A 22,751-nucleotide genomic window follows, 5' to 3' on the forward strand; every position below is an offset into this window, starting at 1 on the left:
TAGTTAAATTACATTATTCAACTTGAAGGATTATTAGTACTCTTTTTTTTTACTTAAATACGAGGTGGATCTTTTCCTAATAATTTGACCCACGTTAGATTTACAAATTCACATTTAATGTTTAAGTTGACAATCAGACTCATGGAGAGATATAATTGATAGGGTTGAAGCTACAAATTTTATAGTCGGAGGGGAAAATTAAATTGTAAAATTTTGGGGGCTTAAACAAAATTTTCACCATTTTATTAACTATAAAATTACAAATGTTGAGGACCTAAAAGACAATTTCACCAAATTAAAGGGATTGAAGCCGTTACCTACCCCTTGTTGATTCATACAATGGTGACACTTCAAGGTCATAACCGGATCGTTTTAAAATTTTACAAACCAATTTAGAATATGCAGAATAGTGGGAGAATGCCTAGTGAATTAACCTTTATTTTAACAATTATTTTTTACCCCTAAAACAATACTTCAATTCCTAGATTGATCCCTAAATTTTTTTGGGTCAAATTTAGACGCTAAACCCTCAATTCATCAAAAAACGATATCATGACGATTAATACTTTATTATGAGATGCTGTATGATACATTTGAAATCATCTGACTTAAAACACTTTAAGGACCAATATAGGAATTGAAGAATGGTTTAGGGGCTAATTTACAATAAAACCATATTTTTACTGACAGAGTGAGATAGTGAAGCAATATAAGAAGCGAGGGGGACAGTGCGAAAACCGCGTTTAATAGTGTAATTAAAGCATACATTTTTGGTTTTTCATTACCTTTTTTAACAATTTTCACTTTAGTACCATGTGAGTGTGACCTCATCTTTTTCCCACTTTTCAATTAAAGTCCCTCACCTATATATAAACACTTATTTTATTTTTTCTCTTTTATCTCTTCTTTATTTTTTCTTAGTTCAATACTTTTAGATCCAATCCAAAGCCTTAAAAGAAAAAAAATCATTGGATCTTTTTTTTGATCTTTCAAAGGCATAGAGAGAGCTCTCAGTTTTCACCAACAATGGCTCCACTATTGTACTTCAGTTTCCGTAAGGTACTTTTGCTTTACCTTGCTTTCTTTATGTTGATTTCGTTGCTGGTTTGTACCTCCATTGTTGATAGCCACGAGCTTCGAACCACTCGGTTTGGTGGCGGTGGAAGAAGATTGTTGGAGCTCGAAGAAGAAGATGAACAGTTGGTGTTGAAGAAGAAAAGCTCCAATTTTTCCAACAAGAAGAACCAAACCAAGCTTGTTAAACCATCAAATGTATCCACCAAGAACCAAACCAAGCTGGTTAAATCAGTGAATGTATCGACCAAGAACCAAACCAAGCTCGTTAAATCATTGGATGTATCAACCAAAACGTCGAATTTGTCGGCCAAGAACCAAACCAAGGTTTTGAAACCGACCAACTCGACCAAAACTGCAAAGCCAACGGTGTCGAGTCCCATTCCCAAGAAGCTTAATTCAACTTCCAAGGTGAAGAAACTGAATTCCACAACACCAAAAGCTTCGGATCTGCTCAAATTAAGCTCTCCCAAGAACAAACCAACCACGAAAACACCGGTTCAATCTTCAAAACCTGAAAAGAAACCGACAACAACCCAGATTCAGAAACAACAAAAGAAGCAACCCAGTTGGGTAGACGACGATGATGAATCGGATTTAGTGTCGGAGTTCCGGGATCTACCGGCTAAGTTCCAGCAAACACTTATACCGGACTTGGAGAAAATCTCGACAACCTCGAAAGTTTACATCAACAAATACAACAAAGAGTTCACCAAACAGTTCAAACCATATGTCGGCAACAAACATGCTCCCACCATTGCTACTGTAATCTCTTGTGCTTTCCTTTTAATCCCGTTACTATTAGTTTCCCTCATTTTTAACCGCATCAAAGCTTATTTTTCACTCCAAAAGATTCTCATCTTCATCCAAGTTTACCTCTCGATTTACTTTTCAATCCTTTGCCTTACCTCCCTCGTCACTGGACTTGAGCCGCTTAAGTTCTTTTACGCCACTTCGCCGTCGACCTACGTGTGTTTACAAGTGCTTCAAACGCTTGGGTACGTGCTTTACTTGTTGCTGCTGTTGATGTATTTGATACTGGTTTTCTCGACGGAGTCGGGTCTCGGATCCAAGATGTTGGGTTTGGGTCAGATATTCGTGGGGTTTGCCGTCGGGTTGCATTACTACGTGGCGGTGTTTCATAGAGTGGTTTTGCATCAACCGCCGAAGACTAATTGGAAGGTCCATGGGATGTACGCCACGTTTTTCCTTGTGATTTGTTTGTTTGCTGGTGTTGATAGGAGAAAGAAGGCTTACTTGGAAGAAGGCGGTGAAGAGGGGAAGAAAAATTAATTAATTAATTAATTAATTAAAGATTTTTTGGGGGAGTACATTATTATTATTATTATTAAATTAGTCGGTCCAAAAACTTGTCATAATCTCAGCCACTTACAATTTGTAGCAATAATGAACAAATTTTGCTGTCATAAAGTTGTGCTGAGAAATTTCCGAAGGTATCTTGACCTTTGTTGTCATTTTTTCCCCTTTATTTTTATTTATGGTTTTATATTTAAATTCACAATTGTAATTTGCCCACTGTAATGTTTTCTTAATTACCTTTGAAAATAGACAAGGCTTTTTGCAATTTATTTTCCTATTTCAATTGTATAAATGTTAGCACAATAAGGTTAAATAATAATCTCAAAAATAATTTTGAGATTATTATTTCGAGTTATATTGTAATTAAATATTATGTGACTAGCTTCTTTGACAAATTCTTTTATTATTTTTATTTCGTTTACTGAATAATATTTCTCTATGTTAAGTAAGAGATCACAATTTCTTACACTGATTTCAAAATTCAATCGAATCAGCAAATTAGATCGAGAACTAACTGAAACATCAATTAAATCGAAAACAGATATTGATTTAAAATAAAGAGTCAGAGCAATTGCATCTAACCATCAAAATAATTAAATCGATTTTTGAGAATATTTTTAATAATTTATTCAATTACATTAATCTAATTAAAAATCGATAATCTGAAAAATTCTGGGTCTTGAAAATTTTAGATTTTGATTATAAGTTGTAGAGAATAAATGGCACAAATCTCAAGTTTTAGATTACAGTCATTTAAATGACACTGAAACTAAGGAATCTATTTTCCTGGGATAGACTTGCCTTTGAACAAAAAGGAAATACTGTACCAGATTCTCACGCGCGCAACATGGAGTGTGCTTTATTATTTTTTGGTGAATGTATTTGAGAGGTACTTCTATTATAGGGGTATGATCAAATTCATCCCTCTATTATTAAATGAATCAATTTAGTCCCTGTACTATTGAAAAGAATTAAATAAGACCAAATTGGAATAAAGTTAACATTTACTATATAAAATGTTATTTATATATTTAAAGTTTTTCTAATTTTGTAAATGAAATCTTTTGTTTGAGATTTGAACTATAATTGAAAAAATATTTTTCAAAATGTTTTTTATATTATAAATATTAATTCCATTACAATTTGGATTTATTTGATTTTCTTTTAACAATATAAATGCTTAATTGAAGTATTTAATAATAGAGGACTAATTTGATATAGTCCTTATACTACAAGGACTTCCCATGTACTTTAACCATTATGGTTTTCTTCTTTGAATAAAAGCGTTTGTGACATTGAGAATGTTGAGATCTCATGTTGGAATTGAATCCTATATTAATCGTCATAATTAATTAATTATCATTATTTAATTTAGTATTTGTAATGATTGAATTTAATTAAACCTATTTATTTTAAAAATATGTTTTAATTTTAATATTTAATTTTGGTTAAATGTTTAAATTAGGCTCAGGTTTTTAGGGATTGCTCACGTAAACACCAAACCTTTCAAATGATCATATAATGGCTTAACCTTTACAAAATGCTGAAATTTCACACACTTCAACTTAGTTTGTAGTAAAAATTAGATGAATATTGACGTGTTTAGAATAAAATGCATAATAACTTAATCAAATATTACTTGAAAAAAGAAGAAGAAAATAATAAAAATGTAATTTGAAACCTCATATGTGACATTTGAAATGCCCTTATTTGGGCACTTTTAAAAAGGTTCGGCTCTTATTTGACCATTTTGAAAAGTTTGATCTCCATGTAAGCACTTTTGCAAAGGTTAGTTCATTGTATGATTATTTTAAAAGGTTTGGCCATTAAATAAGCAACCCTTAAAAAAATTAGCCCCAATTTGAGAATCAAGCCTTAATTTTTTGTAAGAAATACATCTATCATTGCAACCAATCAAACCTTCAAAACATGTAACTTTATATCAAGACTATAGCTTTAAAAAGAAAACAATGACCTTACCATCTTTGCTCAAAATGTGCACCAAGGATGATGGAGGTGCTAACACCAAATTTTGAATTCACATTCTCCTTTTTGATCGATTTGCAATCCAATCAGTCGCCCTATTAGTTTTTCTGCTAATCCAAATAAGCACAATGTCATCAAACTTATAGGCTTGGGGTCTAATATCCTTAACTATTGGTCATATCTTCCAATTGCCTTCTCAATTATTCATATTAAAGTCAAATACCAATAACCTTAAATCAATTTTGAAGAAGTGTTCAATTTGCTGGATGTCCTAATTCGATGTTTGATAAGTGCTAAAAGTAATATGTTTTAACCTCATTTTCAATGCGTTTTTGGGTGATAATTCGATGTTAATTGTAAATTTTAAGCTCCTAATCCTTTAAATTCATGTTTTTATGCTTAATAGAGCATTTGAGAGCAAAAGGAGCAAAAAAAGAGTGAAAACCGAAAAATCGGAGCAGCTTACAATACCCACACAGGCTGACCCATTCCATACGTCCTAAACACACGGCCGTGTGGCCAAACGGCCTGCCACGCGATCACGTGGTAGGTCGTGTCGATTTCACGAATTTGCACCCTAAATTGTGGGAAATTGTGTTTTTTAGGTTTTTTGGGCATTCTAAGATGTATATATGACAAAAATAAGAAGATAAGAGTGAGTCGTCATAGAATATTCAAGAAAACAACTCGAAAAACATCATTGAAGCCAAATTTGAAGTAGATTTCCATCACGTGATTTCTTAGGAGATTATCATGAGTTCCTTTGTTTCTTTATGTTATATTATGTTTTGGATGTTTTTATTTTCAAGCATGAACTAATTTTCTAAATACCTAGGGGAGATGAACCCTATGATGAATTCTGTCTTTTGATTTTTATTTTACGCAATAAATATTTAAATATTGTTCTCAATTATATGTGATTAATTCTTAGTTTGATATTTCTAGATTATTGATCCATGTTTGATGTGCTTAAATCAGAGGAGGAATAAACCCTGTTTAAGAGTATATCTTGCATAATTGAGTGGAGTTACGTGCAATCTTAAAAATAGGACGACATGAATCTACTGGATTAGAGTCAAATCTAATAGGAGAATCCATAGCATGAGTTAATGTGATAATAAGGGTTTTAATTAGAAATAAATTTCAATTAATTAACCTAGACTTAGTCGCTCTTACTCTATAAGAGATATTAGCATAATTTAGGGATTTCTACGGATCAAGATATTGAGTAAAGAATTGTATAATTTAGATTGATAGTGATAGATGAAATCTAGGTGAATTCTTTCTTATGTATTGTTTTACTTTTTGGTTATTATTCAATTATTTTCCTGATTTGTTCTTTGTCGTGTTCGTTAGCAATTAATTTAGTTAATTTTAATTTTCAATCAATCACTTAAATTTATCGGTTAAATAATAGAAAGACGGTAATTACTAGTACTTTTAGTCTTCGTGGGAACGATATCTATGCTCACCGTAGCTATACTATTAATTGATAGGTGCACTTACCTTAGTCAAATTTTTAGTTAGGTCACGACGCATCAATGTTCCAACACTGTTTGAAATAAGGCAATTTAACAACAATACTTAAGAAGAGTTAAGTAAAGAGTAAATGGCCTATGAGATTTGTTAACGCGGTTCGAATTCACCAATCCTACTCTATAGAGTCTTGTTCAATGAATGGTTTTATTCAACAATGGATCCGTAACCTTATTGGTTAAAACCTAATCTACCCATACACATTGGATAATCGTAACCCTAACAAAGTACCTCCAATGTTATAATAGCTCACCCCAAACAACCTCACTTACAACCATGTTTACTCTCCAAAATACCCAACAAAAGATTAATAAAACACTCAACAAAAGCACTTAATATGCACATAACATATGCATCAATGCAACCTATTTATAGCCTGATATTGGCAACTTCTTCAAATAACCTAAGATAAATCACCATTTTAAATAAAGGAATTATCCACATAAAATCTTCCTTTTGAATTTCGAAATAAATGCTTCCTCTCCAAGTAAATATGACTAGCTTTATCACCAAAGAAAATAAATTGATTTAATTCTGAATGGATATGAATAAGATTTGCATTCAATCAACCTCTCTTCTCTCTTATTCCATTTGAAATTAAATCCACTAACCAAGAGAAAATTAATTTAAACTTCAATCCAAGAACCATTTGTTAATAGAGAACTAACCGAGGTGAATAAAGTAAAAAATGCCAACACACTTACTGGACTTTACAGGTCCCAACATGTTGTCCTAAGTGTTGTCCTAACTTAGGGTGAGTTTGGATGGGCGGTGCGTTTACCTGCGGTTAGTGTAAAAACAGCGGTGGCGGTGAGATTAGATACTGTAGCGATACTGTAGCGTGAGACAAAAAGTAAGCTAAATGCACCGCACCGTACCCAATTGCCCATCCAAACCCACCCTTATTATACCAAGTGCTATTTGAACAAAAATAAAACTTATTATCCTAAATGCTGCCCAAAGAGACGTTCCAACGGTGAATGTAATAGGAATGTATTGGACAATTAAATTTCAAATATAATTCTACCATAACCTTTTTTGTTTAGCAATTTTCACACACTCTCTTACTATTAAATCTTAAATTACCTAATGTATTGGCTTCACAGAAAGATGACACGTAATAATTTGACTAATTTTTTTAAATTTAAAGCAAGACACATGTTACACGCACAATTATCATCTAACATAACATGGTCAAAATAAAATCTACATTCTTCAAATAATCTAAAAGTGACATTTTTTTGAATAATTATTTATTTTACTATATTTTTATAGAGAAAACCCATAGAGTTTATAAAAAAAATTCTCATTTTCAACTCTCACCAGATAAATGTACCATAAAGGTCCTTATATTAAGTGTTGTATTAAATTTAGTTTTTTATTCAAAAATTAACAAATTAGTCCTTATATGTTAGATGAAAGAGTAAACGATCATTTTGTTAAAAAGTTCATCCATTACTATTATTAAAAATTAGTTCATATATGTCAACATGAGGTACACGTATTATTTATTTATTCCAGCAGTTACACTAATCTTTAACAATATAAATAAATGAAATTTTTAATAAAAAATAATTTACTTTTTAACTAAATAGTAAAAAGGGTTATATTTGAGTCTCCGTAAAGAAACTAGCATGATATTTTTATCTATGAACCAGTTTGTAATGGACAGTGTTTCATACCTAGACTAGATGTGTGAAGATCCTGAGTGAGCAAAACCCAAGTTTATTTCTGTAATTGTATGTGGGACCGACGGGATTTTATTGACGTGTGTCGGTGACTGCATGGATTTTTGTACAACCGACAGTAAAGTGCTTACGTGTCTTGTATTAACCCGTAATTATATTACGTTGTGTTAGATACAAGTAATTATCGAATGAAGCCGGTTACAGTAAGCTAAACTATGGACCCCACCAGATTTCATTTTCAATCATAGATAAGACAATTGGATGATGAAATCTTGACCTTTCATTGCATCAAATCACAAAATTTCTTAATAATGGGTCCCACTAAATGTCATTATTATGCAGATCAGGATGGTTGATTAAGATCTTGACATTTATTTTTAGAAAGAAAAATGTCCATTTATTTTAATTTTAATCATCCAAGAGACATGGCAAAGTGTTGGTTTCATGCATTTTGGTGAAATGTGCCAAAGCAAAGATTTTTTTAAAGCTGTAAAGACATTATATTTCCTAATTTATATTAAATTTGATTTTTTTAAATTTTATATTAATAATTTAAATTCGAATTTTGAAGACAATATTATTAAAAAGACAATCACGAACTCTCGAAAGGATTAACCTTTATGAATCATAAAATAAACATGTTTTTTTCTAAATAACTTTAAAGGTTGAATTTAAATATCGAGTAGATAAATTTATTATTGATTAAATGAAGTTTATTGAATTTCATGTGCTTTAATTGTGTGCAAGGGTGAAGCTAAGAATTTTAGAGGACTAAAATTGAATTTTAAATTTTTACAAGGAGTCAAAAAGTAATCTTTTCAAATATTTTTGTAGGGGGACAAATATCAATTTTACCAATAATTAGAGTGAGTGTTTGAGGAGTGGGGGAGGCTCCCTACTTGCACCCTAGTGTTGTCACTGCCTATATGATTCAATAATAGCAAAATAAAAAATAAAAAAATTATGGCATTACTTTAATGATTAACTACTAAAATTAGACCTTTATTTTCATTAATATATGCTTAATTCAATTTAATAAGTGAGCTAAATAAAATTCACAATAGTGGAAATGATTGTGGCAAGCTATCATTATTATTTAACCCAAAAATATTCCATATTTAAATTTTGGATTGGCATTAATAAAAATTTAAATAATTTTCAATCAAGACTCAAATAATCAAACAAATTTATAATCTAATACTGGATTATGGTACAATTCATGATATGAGTTAAGAAAATTCTGTAATAAATTTATGAAAATTAAACATGATTTTAGTTGAAATGATAAAGTCGATATTGTAAAAATGATGATGCCTTGAGTTCAAAAATCTAATCTCATGATTCCGATGATGTATACCTATTTTTTAGATTTATCAAAATATAAAAATACGTAAATGTCTTTTAAATGATGTTTGTTACTTTATAAAAGAATGAATTTTTGGTAATTTCACAACCAAGTTGAGATCCGATTGATGAATAAAATCAACTCAATCAAATATATTATAATAATATATAATTAATAAATAATTATTTACTACAAAATTTTAATATAGTGTAATATAATAATTAAAGCAAAGAATTAGTGAAATTTGGGCTGTGATTGGGTCTAAAAAGTTTTGTTGAAGCCCGTTTGGAAAGGTTGAAGGAAGCCTAGTTGGGTTGTTCAAGGCTGTCCAAGCTTTGCTCAAATATGGATTTTGCAATAGTTGTTGTCCTCCTTATCGTCGGTTTGCATTGCTCGATTGAAAGTTGTTATTCCCCTTATCGTCTACAATTCAGTTTTTTCTTTATAAAAGTCACGAATTGTAAATCAAAATCTAAATAGTTTTATTCACTGACCCCCGATATTGATTGTTAGATTGACTTGGATTTAAAGCATGTTATTCTACCCATCGATAAGTACTGATCCATCGTACAGATTGTTGAACCATCACTTGAAGTTTGTTGGCTAAACTTTAAAAAATACTTAACAGCTCAGTAACTTCAATAAAAACTTTCAAATAGTTTAATGATTATTTTTATAACTTTTTAAAACTAAATGACCAAAATGTAAACTTATTAATAGTTTAATCACTTTAGTCTAATTTACAAAAAAAAAAGAGATTTGAACCCAAAATCTTCCTTTCCCTTTCATGCATACAAATACAAACAAATGGAAAAAAGAAAATTCTCCTATACACCATGAACCATGGGGTCCCCCATTTGTCTTCCAAAAATAAGTAGCTTGAAGTACAAATCAAAAATTGCCATCAATTATAGTCCCACACCACCATGAGCACCCTTACAATTTTTTCTTTTGTTTCACACACAATAAACTCTCAACATGAAAAAGACTTTCAAGGTACATGGCATCTTTGGATCTACCCATTGTTGCTACTATCACATTATTGATGTATTTTGATATTAATAAATAAAATATCAATTTTGAGATTAACATACATTTTAAAAATAAAAAGAAGGATGATTCCATAAAAAATTTCATTGTGACATTAACATTATTCATTATTTTCTTTTATCTTATTGGATTAATAATATTTCCAACTCGAGCTTAAATTTTGATAATAAACTTATCCAAAAAATAATAAAAAGTCATATATTTTTATTTGTTATGCATTTAAAATCATAAAAAATTAAAAACTTTTTTATTTTTTTCTCCAAGCCAATTGTTTATTATCTTTTGTTTTGCTCAGCGGCGGTGTCAGCCTCCGGTCTAGCTATCACCTTCCTTTTTCCTCTCCCATCAACCCTTTAATTCTTTCTTCTTCTTATTCACTACACATGTCTTCTCTCTTTTCAGTTTGCAGATCTATTTTGTAGGTATCTTTGTTGTCTTCACAAGTTGTGATGGATAAATGACGGTACTTGTCGTTCGCTAAAACTCCACCAGCCACCAGTAGTTTTTCTTAGAAGGTGGGTGGCTCTTCGTCAACTTCTTAATCTGTTTCTATTTTGAGAGTATTTTAGAATGATAAATAATTTCACGTGTCGATTTGGACCTATGTTGTCTTAAGTTTTATATGTTTTTTGTTTGTTTTTTCATTGTTTAATAAGTCTTCAGTTTTAGGAGTTTTTGTCTGATCTTGTAGCACGTTTTTTAAATCTTGCTTATGCATGTAATCTTAGTTTTACAAGTAATTTTAGGGACGATTTTGTTGTCGTCCTCTCTAGTTTGGTGAATGCTTTATTCTTTTGTCGATTTTTGCTCACCGCTTTGGACCGTCCGGGACTGATTTCCTTACCGTATTAAGTGCTTGCAATCACTCTAGATACGTCGTGCTTAATTCTTGACAAAGTCAATTGTCAACATGTCATAATATTCTATTGATGCTGAGGCTAAAGCTTTTTTTGTGTTGATGGAGTTTATCCTTCACCATCTACGACGAATGTTTGTTATTTTTTTCTCTGAATTATATGATTCCATTCATTGAATGAATTAATGAATTTACCTTTTAAAAAAAACCATCAAAATTTACATTAATTGTTTCACCTAAAAAAATATACATTTAAATTCAACTATTTAAATAAAATACATATTTATTATTGAACCAACCAAAACCAAATTAAAAGCTTAGATAAATTGCTATTAATTATTTCTGGTAGTACTATATACTGCGATCATAGCTATCATACTGATACATAGCAGCCATATATTTTACTGATATTGTACTCTTATATGGAATTTATATATTATTAATAATAATGATTTACTAAAAAATTATATCTACATAAATTATTAACAAAGCTTAGTATTTATAATTTTTCCAAATTTTAAATAATAATAAAAATACGTATTTAGACGCACTTAAATATCCTCAACGCCCCCATAACATAAGGTGTATTGAAATAGTTGAAGTAGTTGAATAGGAGGATTGCTATGACTATAGCCCTTGGTAAATTTACCAAAGAGGAAAATAATTTATTTGATATTATGGATTCGTTTTTGTAGGTTGGTCCGGCCTATTTCTCTTTTCTTGTGCCTATTTTTCTTTAGGGGGTTGGTTTACAGGTACAACCTTTGTAACTTCGTGGTATACTCATAAATTGACTAGCTCCTAGTTGGAAGGCCGCAGTTTCTACCTGCTAATAGTTTAGCACATTCTTTATTGTTACTATGGGGCCCTGAAGCACAAGAAGATTTTACTCGTCGGTGTCAAATAGGTGGTTTGTGGACATTTGTTGCTCTCTACGATGCTTTCGGACTAATAGGTTTTATGTTACGTCAATTTGAGCTTGTGCGATTTGTTCAATTGTGACCTTATTATCTTCTTAGTTGTTGTTATAATAATTGTGCCAATTGAACTAAGACTTGATCATCATGAGTAGATAAATATTTGATATATTGTTAGTGCATTAGTCTCATTAATCATCAATGAATAACAATATGTCATCGCATTGTATTTGAAATAAAAAGAGTATAGAACTTATAAATAAATATTAATAACTTTATTTAAACATAAACTCTAAACTCGAAATTGAATTCAAAATCTAAAATTTAACCTTAAACTCAAAACCCGATGTCAACCTTAATCTTTAAATCCTAAGTCATAAACTCTAAACTTAAAACTTGATATAATTATAATTAAAATTTATATTTAAATAAAATTATTAACATTTATTTATAAGTGTTTCGTTAATTTTGTTATATCTAATGATAAAGAAATCTTATTGTTATTTTTGAATGATGAATAAAACTCATACATTAATTGTGGACTAAAAGTTAATTGATAAAATTAATCAAACTTTTTAGATAAAATTTTATCGATAAGAATTGATTTGGAGCGAGATTCTTGGTAATATTAAGAGATCTAATTATAGTACTTCAACGTGAAGGTCTTTGTATTAAAAGAAGGTAATTTAGTCATTATCTGTTAGATCAAAGAGTACATTGGTTTTTTTACTAAAAATTTCATTTATTCTACTGTTAAAAATTGGTCTTAGCATGAGGTACATATGGCACGTCACGTGTCAATGTTTGGTTATTTTGTCAGACATACTAGTTTTTAATAGTAAAAATTGATATAAGTTTTAACAAAAATGACAAATTTTCTCTTTGATCTAATATATATAAACTAATTTACTTAGTTTTTTAAATAGAAAAAGTAAAATACAACCTAATATCAAATATATTACCTTCATGATATTTTTATCGAATTTCGGTTTAATCTGTCAAGAAATATGGGCAAAAAATTACTATAACGTAGGTCGATAATAGCAAATATATCCAAATATGGGCAGAATAAATTTTTAGAGGAAGATGTTTGTATGTGATTTGGTATCTAAGTTTATTTCCATAAATAGGAGGATAATGCGCTTCAATGGACTCAAACCCGTGTCTTCCTATGTTGATAATAATACCTATACCAATTGAACTAAGACTCAATCTATAAATTAATTTTAAAAAAAAATTAAAATTAGTTTAGTTTATATATGATCTATTACTCTTAAAATATATCAATCTTTTAATAAATTTGAGTTGAACAATATATATTCATTTTTAAAATTATTATTATTATTATTGCTTAAATGCGCTTTTTATTTTTATTTTCTAAAAAATTCAATTATTTAAAACATAAGAGGGTATAAAAACCCAAATAAAAGAGGATATTCTAGTAATTTCCAATGCATAATTTCAAAACGGTAACAAAGACCAGAGACAGGCGTGTAAGGAAATGGGACCATATACTCTCCCAATTAGGCATCAAAATTAAATAATCCGAAAAACGAAATAAAAAAAGGGAAAAAGCCTGGCCCATTTAAACACAAACCCTTTCGATATAGCTCCAACACGCGCTATACTCCGACAATCACAACACCATCCAATCAAACCCCTCTTAAATGCCCTTTTCCAGTAGGTCCTACAGCGCGTGAACAAAAAATCTCGTGAAATTGAATTATAATTTTTGGTAAAAATAAAATGAAGTTTCTCAATTGCATTAAAATCAGTATTATTGAGCATTTATTTTTCCTTCTTTCCTTTTAGTTTTTGATTCTTCAAGTTTTCATTACATGAACACAAGATCTTCGCTTTGCTCTGTCAGAATCCAAACCTGAAATCAAACTTAAGAGCAAAAGAAAAACCTGAAACCAAAGCATCTCCATAGGTTTCTTGGTATTACAATCTCTGTTCTAAGTTCTTGAAAGCTCCCATTTTGAGCAAAGAACTGAAAGCTCTACCACAGGCAAATAAAAAAGGAAAAGCCTGTTACTTTTTCTTTTTCAGCATCTGATTCTTACAAGGTATCATCTTGTTTCCTTTGTCTTTTAATTTCTGGGTTTGCTTTCTTATTTACTGTTTGAGATTTTATTTGCTCTAAAACTCTTTTTTTTTTTTTGGGTGTCCTGTTTCAGTGTTCTCTTCAATTTCCTATGTAAACTCAAGATTAAATTCTGGGTTTTGTTTTTTACACTGGATTGTTTGATTTTTTTGAGTACTTTTATTTTTATTTATTTGGAATTTGGGATGTTAATTAAGAACCTGATTTGATTAATTTAGTTAATCAAAGCATTTTACTTTAGATCCAAGTGGTTGCAAAATGCGGTAAGTGATAAACAGAATAATCTATGCATTATGTTTGTTCATTCTATGCTTTGGATTTTTCATACAAATTTAGATTATTGTAGAGTAATTGAAATGATTTTGCAGCAATGTTTTGTGTTAGCTTATACAATGAGTATACTGTTCTCAGTTGAACATTCTGTTGACTAAGAAATAAAAATGTCCCTTTCATTTACAAGAGCAACAGAACTTGTATGTAACGTCAAAGACGCTAGGTGCCGAACCGGCCGGTTTCAGTTACTATCAGTTTACATAGTCTGAAAAGGACTAGTGATTTATGCTGCATGCTTATAGGGGCTATACCCTTTAATTTTTGGAACTGTAGGTTGGGATGTGTGTTAGTCGAAATTTGTCAATATTGAAGAAAATGATGGATTCGTTTGTATTTAGAACTTAGGCTATTGTCTCCGAGTGGACACTGCAAGCTGTTAAAAATTGAAAATTTAACCTAGAGCTCGTGTTTGAATCTTTGGGATGGAGGAGCGAGGTTTATGTGATGGGAGATGGTCCATACTTGCCATTACTAGGGAGTCAAGTTCCTTTGCTTTGTCTTGCTACTGCTGTTACGATGTTGTTTAAACAAGTTTCTTCCTTTGCGAGCTAGTATGCTAATTCGGTTCATCATTGTTATGCAGTGTCGAGGCTTTTCGATATTAACTCCCATGTGGTGATGCTATAAGAATCTTATGCTGGTAATAATCTGAACATGGATAAGGCATCTCCAGATTGTCCGTACCCCGGGTGCTTTTTCTGTGTCATGAAGGAAGGAAACCCGAGCAAGCGCAGAGCCAGTATTCTGAAATTCTTTCGAGATCTTCCTTCACAAGATGATGATGGTCAAGTTCTTCCTATCAGTGGCCTTTGGAATACTGCTATGGCACATCCTAATGACCCTGAATTCATCGAGTTAGGGATTTTTGAGTGTATGTCTGCTCTAATATGGAAGGGTCTCAAGAACCGCCGCTGGCTTTCTCATGACCAAAATATATACATTCCTTATTATGCAGCACATATTATTGGATCCTACACCATGAACATGGAAGAGTTTGCGGAAAGTGCAGTGCATGCTGGTGTAATTCCTCCCTTAGTTGAGCTTTTGAGAGGGAGGTTGACTTGGGTTGAACAAAGAGTGGCAGTGCGAGCTTTAGGACACTTGGCTACATATACGAGCACTTTTCCTTCTGTAGCAAGTCACGGAGAAATTCTTGAGGTCGCCATTCAGCTAGCAATGAGTTCACTGGAAATAGTTTACTCTCACTTCTATCAGTATGTTGATAGAAGGTTAAGTTATCACTGCGATCTGCTTACTCGTGGCATGGGTGGTGTTGAAATGGAGTCAAGAAAAGCTGAAGAATGGGCTAGTCAGCTTCAATGTTGGTCCCTTCAACTCATTAATTGCTTCGCATTCAAACCTGAGTTTCTTCCCACCATATGCAAACCTGAATTTCTTGTAAAACTACCGGGAATGTGGGGTGGACTTGTTAATGAAAACTCACCTGCTGGTATTGGTTTGTTAAGAACCATCTGTCATCATAAGATTGGTAGGGGATCTGTTGCCAGCTGTCCTGGCATTATCGAAGCGTTGGTTAATATTGCTTGCTCGTCTGATGATTGGCAGTATATGGCAATTGATTGTCTTCTTTGGTTGCTTCAAGATCCAAGCACATGTCATAAGGTATCTTATTATTGTTGAGAATAATTTAATATAAATTGGTACCCCTTCCTGAACTATACAAGCTTCTTCCGAAGCATACGATGTACTTTTTGCCTTTTGTTTGGTATGGTGTTCTCCGTATAAGTTATCTTCATTTGTTACACAGGTGATCGATAAGGCAGTACCTGCTCTTGTAGACCTTGCAGAGATTACGACTCTTGGTGATCACAAAAAGCTTGGAGATACCATTGTTAATGTTCTTCAGGAATGTCTTCAATCCCAAGGGACGGGACGGAGCTCTGTCAGCAACCGGACAAAAGAGCTAATTGAAGAACTATTGAGTTCAAGGCAGAGATTGAAGTGGGAAAAGAATATACCAAAGGAGGATCTCCACATTAAACAGGCTGCTGCTTTAGTGGTCAAGCTTGAAGGAAACTCTCTTTTCTCATCAGGCAATATAGCTGGAGCTGCATCGAAGTACTCAGAAGCATTATCGTTATGTCCGATGAGATCCAAGAAAGAGCGAGTTGTTCTCTACAGTAATCGAGCTCAGTGTCATCTTTTATTGCAGCAACCCTTGGCTGCCATAAGTGATGCTACACGTGCATTATGTCTTCATAACCCATTGAACTGTCATGCCAAAAGCCTATGGAGAAGAGCTCAGGCTTATGACATGCTTGGTTTAGCTAAAGAGAGTTTGCTAGATGCCATTCTCTTCATAAATGAATGCTCGCAATCAAACGACCCCGATCTCTCGTTGAGGCAAAATAAGGTTCCTGATTATGCGGAACGATTAGTCAAGAAGCAGATGCGTGCAGCTTGGTTATTTAGAGAGGCAGCTATCAAACTCGGGGGTGTGCACTGTGAGGGTGATGCAGGTGACATGTATGGCCAAGATACCGATGACTCCGAGTGGGAAACAGCTAGCGAAAGTGATATAGGAAATGATGGAAGGGATGAAATGGGTGATGAGGACGACGATGATAGTGAATGGAAGAATGAAGATGAAAGGAAAGCTAAATTCAAGAAACCCTCAATGAAAGGTAAAAAATTAACATCTTAACGCTTTTGTTGTTTTTGGCTATCAATCCCGAACATCATATTGGTTCCTCGACTTTTTTTTACAGACATAAAGCATGGATTCAACGTACAACTCACCGAAGATGAACCGTGAACTGTTGAAGGACCAACAGCATTGATGTAGACAGTGTAGCGAACCAAAGCAACCGTGATATATGTTTCGGATTTATTATTTCGTGTTGCAGAGCTATAGCCTAGTCACGTTTAGAAGTTGGTGTCACATCTAGCTCAGTGACGAAGCAAGTTAGAGGTGGTGAAGCTTTGGTTTTGGTCATTTTCATTTAGAGATAAAAGAACTTTGTTTTGCAAGCATTTCTTATTTGTTTTTTTTTTCTTATTTCCTATTGATTTTGGTAATGTTAATTTCAACTGTAGAAAGCGAGAGTTTGGAGTGTAGAGAACCATTTTGTTTGCAGGGTGTGATGAAGCTTTTGTGAGAAATCTTATGCTCCTTTTGTATATAAAAACCCTTGAAGGGGGGTTTTTGACATTGAACTATCATCATATATTTGAATCATAGTTTGCCTTTTTATGATAATTCTTGGAATCGTAGTACGTGAGTTTAAGTAAGGGTGTAATCGAGTTGAGCTGAGTTCGAATATTGTCAAGTTCGAATTCGATTCTAAATTCAAAACTCTATATTTAGTTCGGATTCGATCGAACATTTATTTTTAAGTTTGAGCTTAGCTCGAGATATAATCAAGCCTGGTTATTAATTCTCATGTTAAAGCTTGAGCTCGAGCTTGATTAAAAGCTCGAATCTATAATTAATTAATCGAGTTCAAGCTTTTTTCAACTCGAACTTGAATAACTTGTAACACTAAAATCTTATTTACACTCATGTCCTGTAAGTTTAAATGATTGACCTGTATTTTGTAGGGTTTGGGCACAGAGATTTGTATTCTTGGTTTTTAAGAAAATTTAGCTTTTATTTTTTTTTTCATAATTGAAAAACACGTTGATAAATTGAAAAAAAAATATTTTTAATAATAAAAATATGTTTGGTAACTATTTTTCTATAAAAAGAACATGATAAATAATGTTAAGGTAATATGTGAAGAATGAAATTGAGTGGTAGTCGGTAGTGTCTATTGTAGGTTGTCACTAAGGTAATTTAATGAAAAAAATGTTTAGATCTATTAATGTGTTGTTACTTAGAAGATATTATGGTCGATCTATGAAAATCAATCTTTGATTTTTGAAGATTGAATTGGATATGAGCGAATCAATTAAATATTTGGAATGTGAAGATTCAGTTGAGATTGCCTTGTCGGTTTTGGAAAGCATATCTTCGATCAAATATGATTTGAATGTTAATGTTGTAATAGCTATTTCAAGGAGTTACTTTATATTCACTTAGACTTTACGTTAGCAAGCCGAGATTGATATATGTTTAGAAGGCTTGTCTAGGTTTTTGCATGAGAGATTATTGGGAGCACTTGAATTTATTAATTGAGGAACTGATTTGTGAGTAACTGCAAGCTGAATTGTAAACATGGAGTGTTTATTGCCGAAGTTCTCAATGAGAGAATTTGGAGGTAAGTTCTAGTATTTAGGTACAAATGTGAAATCTCTATACTTGGGAGTGATAGAATGTGATTTACTTGTTCTATTGTGAATAAAAGATAATGAAATTACTAACTGAGCTAGGATTCATAGACGTAAGGAAATCGAATTGCGTAAATAAATCTTTTGTGTTTTTTATTTTTGTTTGCACAATTTTCCGTAGTACTAAATTGTAGTTGTCACTATAAATTACAGTCAAGCCCTTCCACTACCTATTTCCATTAAGCAAACAACAATTGTAGGTAGCAACAAATAAAATAAAAAATTCTACTTTACATGGATTCAAACTAGAAAAACAAATTTGATATTTAAAATTATTGAAATTTTTTTCTGTGTTTATACGAGTTAAAATTAGGGTATATTGTTTTAGTCAAGATAAATGAAAATAACTTTTTTTCTAATTTTCACATATTTTCGTTTTATTTTTCAAAATCATTTTTGTAATTTTCAACTAAAATTACAAAAAACCCTTGAAAATAACATTTGTTTCTTAAAATTAAACGGTAGGAGTGAAGTTAGAAATTTTTTGGGTGACAATTTTAGTTATATATTTTTATGAGAGCTAAAATACAATTTCACCATTTTAATAGTTTATATCTTTATAATTTTAAAAGATTAAATCAAAATTTTATCATTTTAGAGGTTAAAATACAATTTTAATATATACTAACTTAAAAGTTCATAAAATTTTAAAATATTAAAATTGAAAACTGAAAATTTTCATGTTAAGGAGTTAAGTTCTCTGCAAACCCCTAACGTGGCCCTATTAAACGAAATTTAATATTTCGAAAAATTATTATATAATTTATTTTTATGATGCGAATTTCAGCTTTCCAGGTTTGTACAAATATAAAGATTCAAATCATATTTAAAATAAAATAAAAATTCTTTTAGACAAAATCATGAGAATTTCCGAATCTAATCTATAAAATAAAAAGCTTAATATGACATATAAGCCGTATGCTAAACCAAAAACGTGTATATTACAGTTAGATTCCAAAAACATGAAACAAGAAAGAAAATAACGACAATGGCAACAACTATGAATATTTTTTTTAGGGTAAACCATTAAAATAGTCACTTTTGTTTATATCATGTTACATTTTAGTCATTTATGTTTGAAATGTTACGTTTTAATTACTTATGTTATCGTTTTGTTACGAAACGATCACTCTGCCATTAAAATCTGTTACCTCCCAAACGACAGTTCGACGTGATAGTTAAAATGGGTTTTAGATGTCAACGTGGATGTTTAACCAAGTAAAGTAATTGATCTTTCTAAATTAATTAAAGGAAAATGCTACTTTGGTTTTCTGAAATAATCAAAACCAATGCATCGGATTAATCCTTGAACTGCAAAAAAATAACTCTTGGTCTCCTTTTTCTTTTAGTTTTCGTTTCCATTTTGATTTAAAAAAACCATCCATTTTCTTAGCCATCTTTGTTGATTGGAAACAGTAAAAACCAAATTGAGCGTTCCATCAACCGGTTAGATTTTCTTTTTTTCAAAATGAAAGAACAAAGGGTCGATTCAATAGAGGGTCCAGGCATGGGTTACAATAAGTAATGGGGGGTTTTTTTTTTTTCTTTACTTGAATTTTGGGTTCAGATATTATGAGTTTTTTTTTTTGCAAAAAGGTGGTCCATCTTTTTATGTTTTTTTTTTCTGTATATGCGACAAACAAAAAGGACATGCTCCATATTGATTTATTTGTGTGGGCAATCACCATAGCAAGTAGGTATAGAGGTTGGTGCATCCATTTCTTCTTCTTCTCTGTTGTTTTACTCTTCTCTTCTCTGATGGTAACAAAAAAATTCAACTGTTGTTTCTTTTTAAACAGAAGAAAATTGGATTTTAGGGTAAAATTTTGTATTCTATTTTCATTAAAAAAATTAAAATTTTTCATCCCAGTTGGACATCCACGTGGATATTTAAAACCCATTTTAATTGTCACACTGGACTGCTATTTGGGAGGTAACATATCTTAATGGCAGAGTGACCATTTCATAACAAAACGATAACATAAATGGCTAAAACGTAACTTTTCAAACATAAGTAACTAAAATATAACCTGAGACAAACAAAAGTAACTACTTTAATAGTTTATCTTTTTTTTATAAAACTACACATAGAAATTATATTAAATATAAAATCAATAAAAGAAATTAAAAATATAAAAATATTAAATTTTATAAATGATATAACATTAAATTCATCAACATGGGATTCCAATTGCTACGGTTTTGGTTTTTTGTTGAACATTTTCCGAGGTTTTGGAATTTTATTTTTAAATTTTATTATTCAGTAAGACAAAAATTATGGGCAAAATATAGAATAAATAATACATAAGAGATTTTGGACAATCTTTTAATTATGGTTCATGCGAACAACAAGATTAATGTTTCATATATACGGAAAATGACGGTCCATACTATGATTTTAATTTGTATGATATTAACTTTGAAATAATCACATTTAATGATTCTGCTGGCTTTTTTTAATTTTAATTTTTTAAATGTTATACTTTATGTGATAATGACAATTACGATGATTAGAAAATTATAATTATATTTATGGTGAAGCTAATGGTTTTGGTATAAATATTAAGGAAAAAATATTTCGATATCATCCAAGTTGAAGAATAAAATAGGAAAAAAATATTTTACAAATTAGGATAAATTTTAATTAATAATCAAACGTTAATTGAAAAAAATTAGACAAATGTTAATCGAGTTGATTGTTAAAAGGTGTTAAATTGTGTGAAAAAAGTATTGAATTTATAACGTCTGCTTCTGGTTTTAGTCCTCCACTATCTTAAAATTTGAATTTAATCCTTTTAATTTGGTAAAATTTAATCCTTTACTTTTTATAATATTATTAATAAATCTAAACCGATACATTGTCCGCTACTGCTGTTGTAGAAACAATGACTTGATTTTTTGATATTTTTACAATTATAATGGCATGAATGAATGATTTTTTCACAGTTAACAGTGTTATTAATTTGATTTATTAATAATAAAGGATCAAAGCCAATGAGGCTATGGGTGCAATTGAGCCGAGCTGAGTTTGATTGCCGGCAAGCTTAAGTTTGAGCTCAATTTGCAATTCAAAACTTGATACTTAGCTCGAGCTTAATTGAACATCTATTTTTAAGCTCGACTTCAATTTGGTTAAGCTTGTTTATCAATTTTCATACTTACACACGAACTCGAGCTAGACTAAGGGTGTAAGTATTTAAGCTTGAACTAGAATCAATAATTAAGTTTAGGGTCAATAATATAAATTAAGGGCAATAATGTAATTTAATAGTATAAGTGTTTAAAGCATATATTAAAAATGAAAAACTCGATAAGACTCTCAAGCCGTTTAAGTCGAGTATTACTAAGCTCAAATTCGACTCAATTAATAACTTGAGTTGCTTGAGCTCAGGTCAATAGTTACAGAATCGAGTTTGAGTTTTTTTTTTCAATTCAAATTCAAACTCATTTACACCTCTAGTTGACACTTTAGAATCTTGATGTTCTAAGTTTGAGTATCAAATTTTAAATTTAGGTATAATAAAGGGACTCAAACAAGAATTAAACCAATTCATAATAAGGAATTGGATTATATAAAAAAGAAATCAGTTTTTTTTTAAACATTAAAAAAAAAGGAATTCCACGTTCGATGGAAATTTGAATTTGGAATAAATAAAAAAAACACCATATAAATAACTTGCGCCAAGCTAAAATCATGATTTCGATCATTTGTGAGGCTTTCTTCACCAGCATTCAATTCTCCCAGTTAAAAAACTTGAAAACTCGAGATGAATTTTGTTATGAATATCTGAAGGAAAAAAAATGGTGGAAATTTCAGTTACAGAGTAATGGAGAGAGGTTGCAAAGATTAATGGAGTTTCTAGTTTTGTTGTTTTGATGCGTTGCCGTTTAAGAACTTTCTGCCTCTGCTCAAGTATGCTAAAAAGCACTTTCTAGTTTGAATTTTTTTTAGACTTTCTCAATGGATTTCAGTGTTCTCAAGGTGCTAGAATTATTATATTGCTTGAGTTGCAAGGCGCAAATCACAATATGTATATATATGTATGTGTGATTGTGTATGTCTATCTAGTTTACCTTATAAAACATGCAGTTTTGTTTTGTTGTTCAATATGCATCATTCATTATGGTCCTATTATATATGATCTTTTATATGGTAGTTGTCACTGCTTTCTTTTCCCTTTAAGTTTATGCAAAATACTCCTTTTTAGTTTTTGATATGCTGACGTTGCTTAGTTGATTTATTAAACAG

The 22,751-nt window shown here is 31.0% G+C and overlaps 2 protein-coding genes across 2 annotated transcripts; both read left to right on the plus strand.

Moving 5' to 3' along the window:
* Nucleotides 1–898: 898 nt before the first annotated feature.
* LOC105787763 (uncharacterized) lies at nucleotides 899–2,659 on the plus strand. The gene has a single exon (XM_012614321.2). It carries the CDS (start codon nucleotides 1,027–1,029, stop codon nucleotides 2,365–2,367), a length of 1,341 nt encoding a protein of 446 aa, XP_012469775.1. The 5' UTR covers nucleotides 899–1,026; the 3' UTR covers nucleotides 2,368–2,659.
* A 10,890-nt stretch (nucleotides 2,660–13,549) lies between these two features.
* On the plus strand, nucleotides 13,550–17,432 carry LOC105787764 (uncharacterized). Its single transcript, XM_012614322.2, has 4 exons — nucleotides 13,550–13,841; nucleotides 14,796–15,835; nucleotides 15,981–16,857; nucleotides 16,942–17,432. Exons 2-4 carry the CDS (start codon nucleotides 14,867–14,869, stop codon nucleotides 16,986–16,988), a joined length of 1,893 nt encoding a protein of 630 aa, XP_012469776.1. The 5' UTR covers nucleotides 13,550–13,841; nucleotides 14,796–14,866; the 3' UTR covers nucleotides 16,989–17,432.
* The last annotated feature ends 5,319 nt before the right edge of the window (nucleotides 17,433–22,751 follow it).

This window comes from Gossypium raimondii, chromosome 2 (assembly GCF_025698545.1).
Source record: "Gossypium raimondii isolate GPD5lz chromosome 2, ASM2569854v1, whole genome shotgun sequence".
Taxonomy (NCBI): Eukaryota; Viridiplantae; Streptophyta; class Magnoliopsida; order Malvales; family Malvaceae; genus Gossypium; species Gossypium raimondii.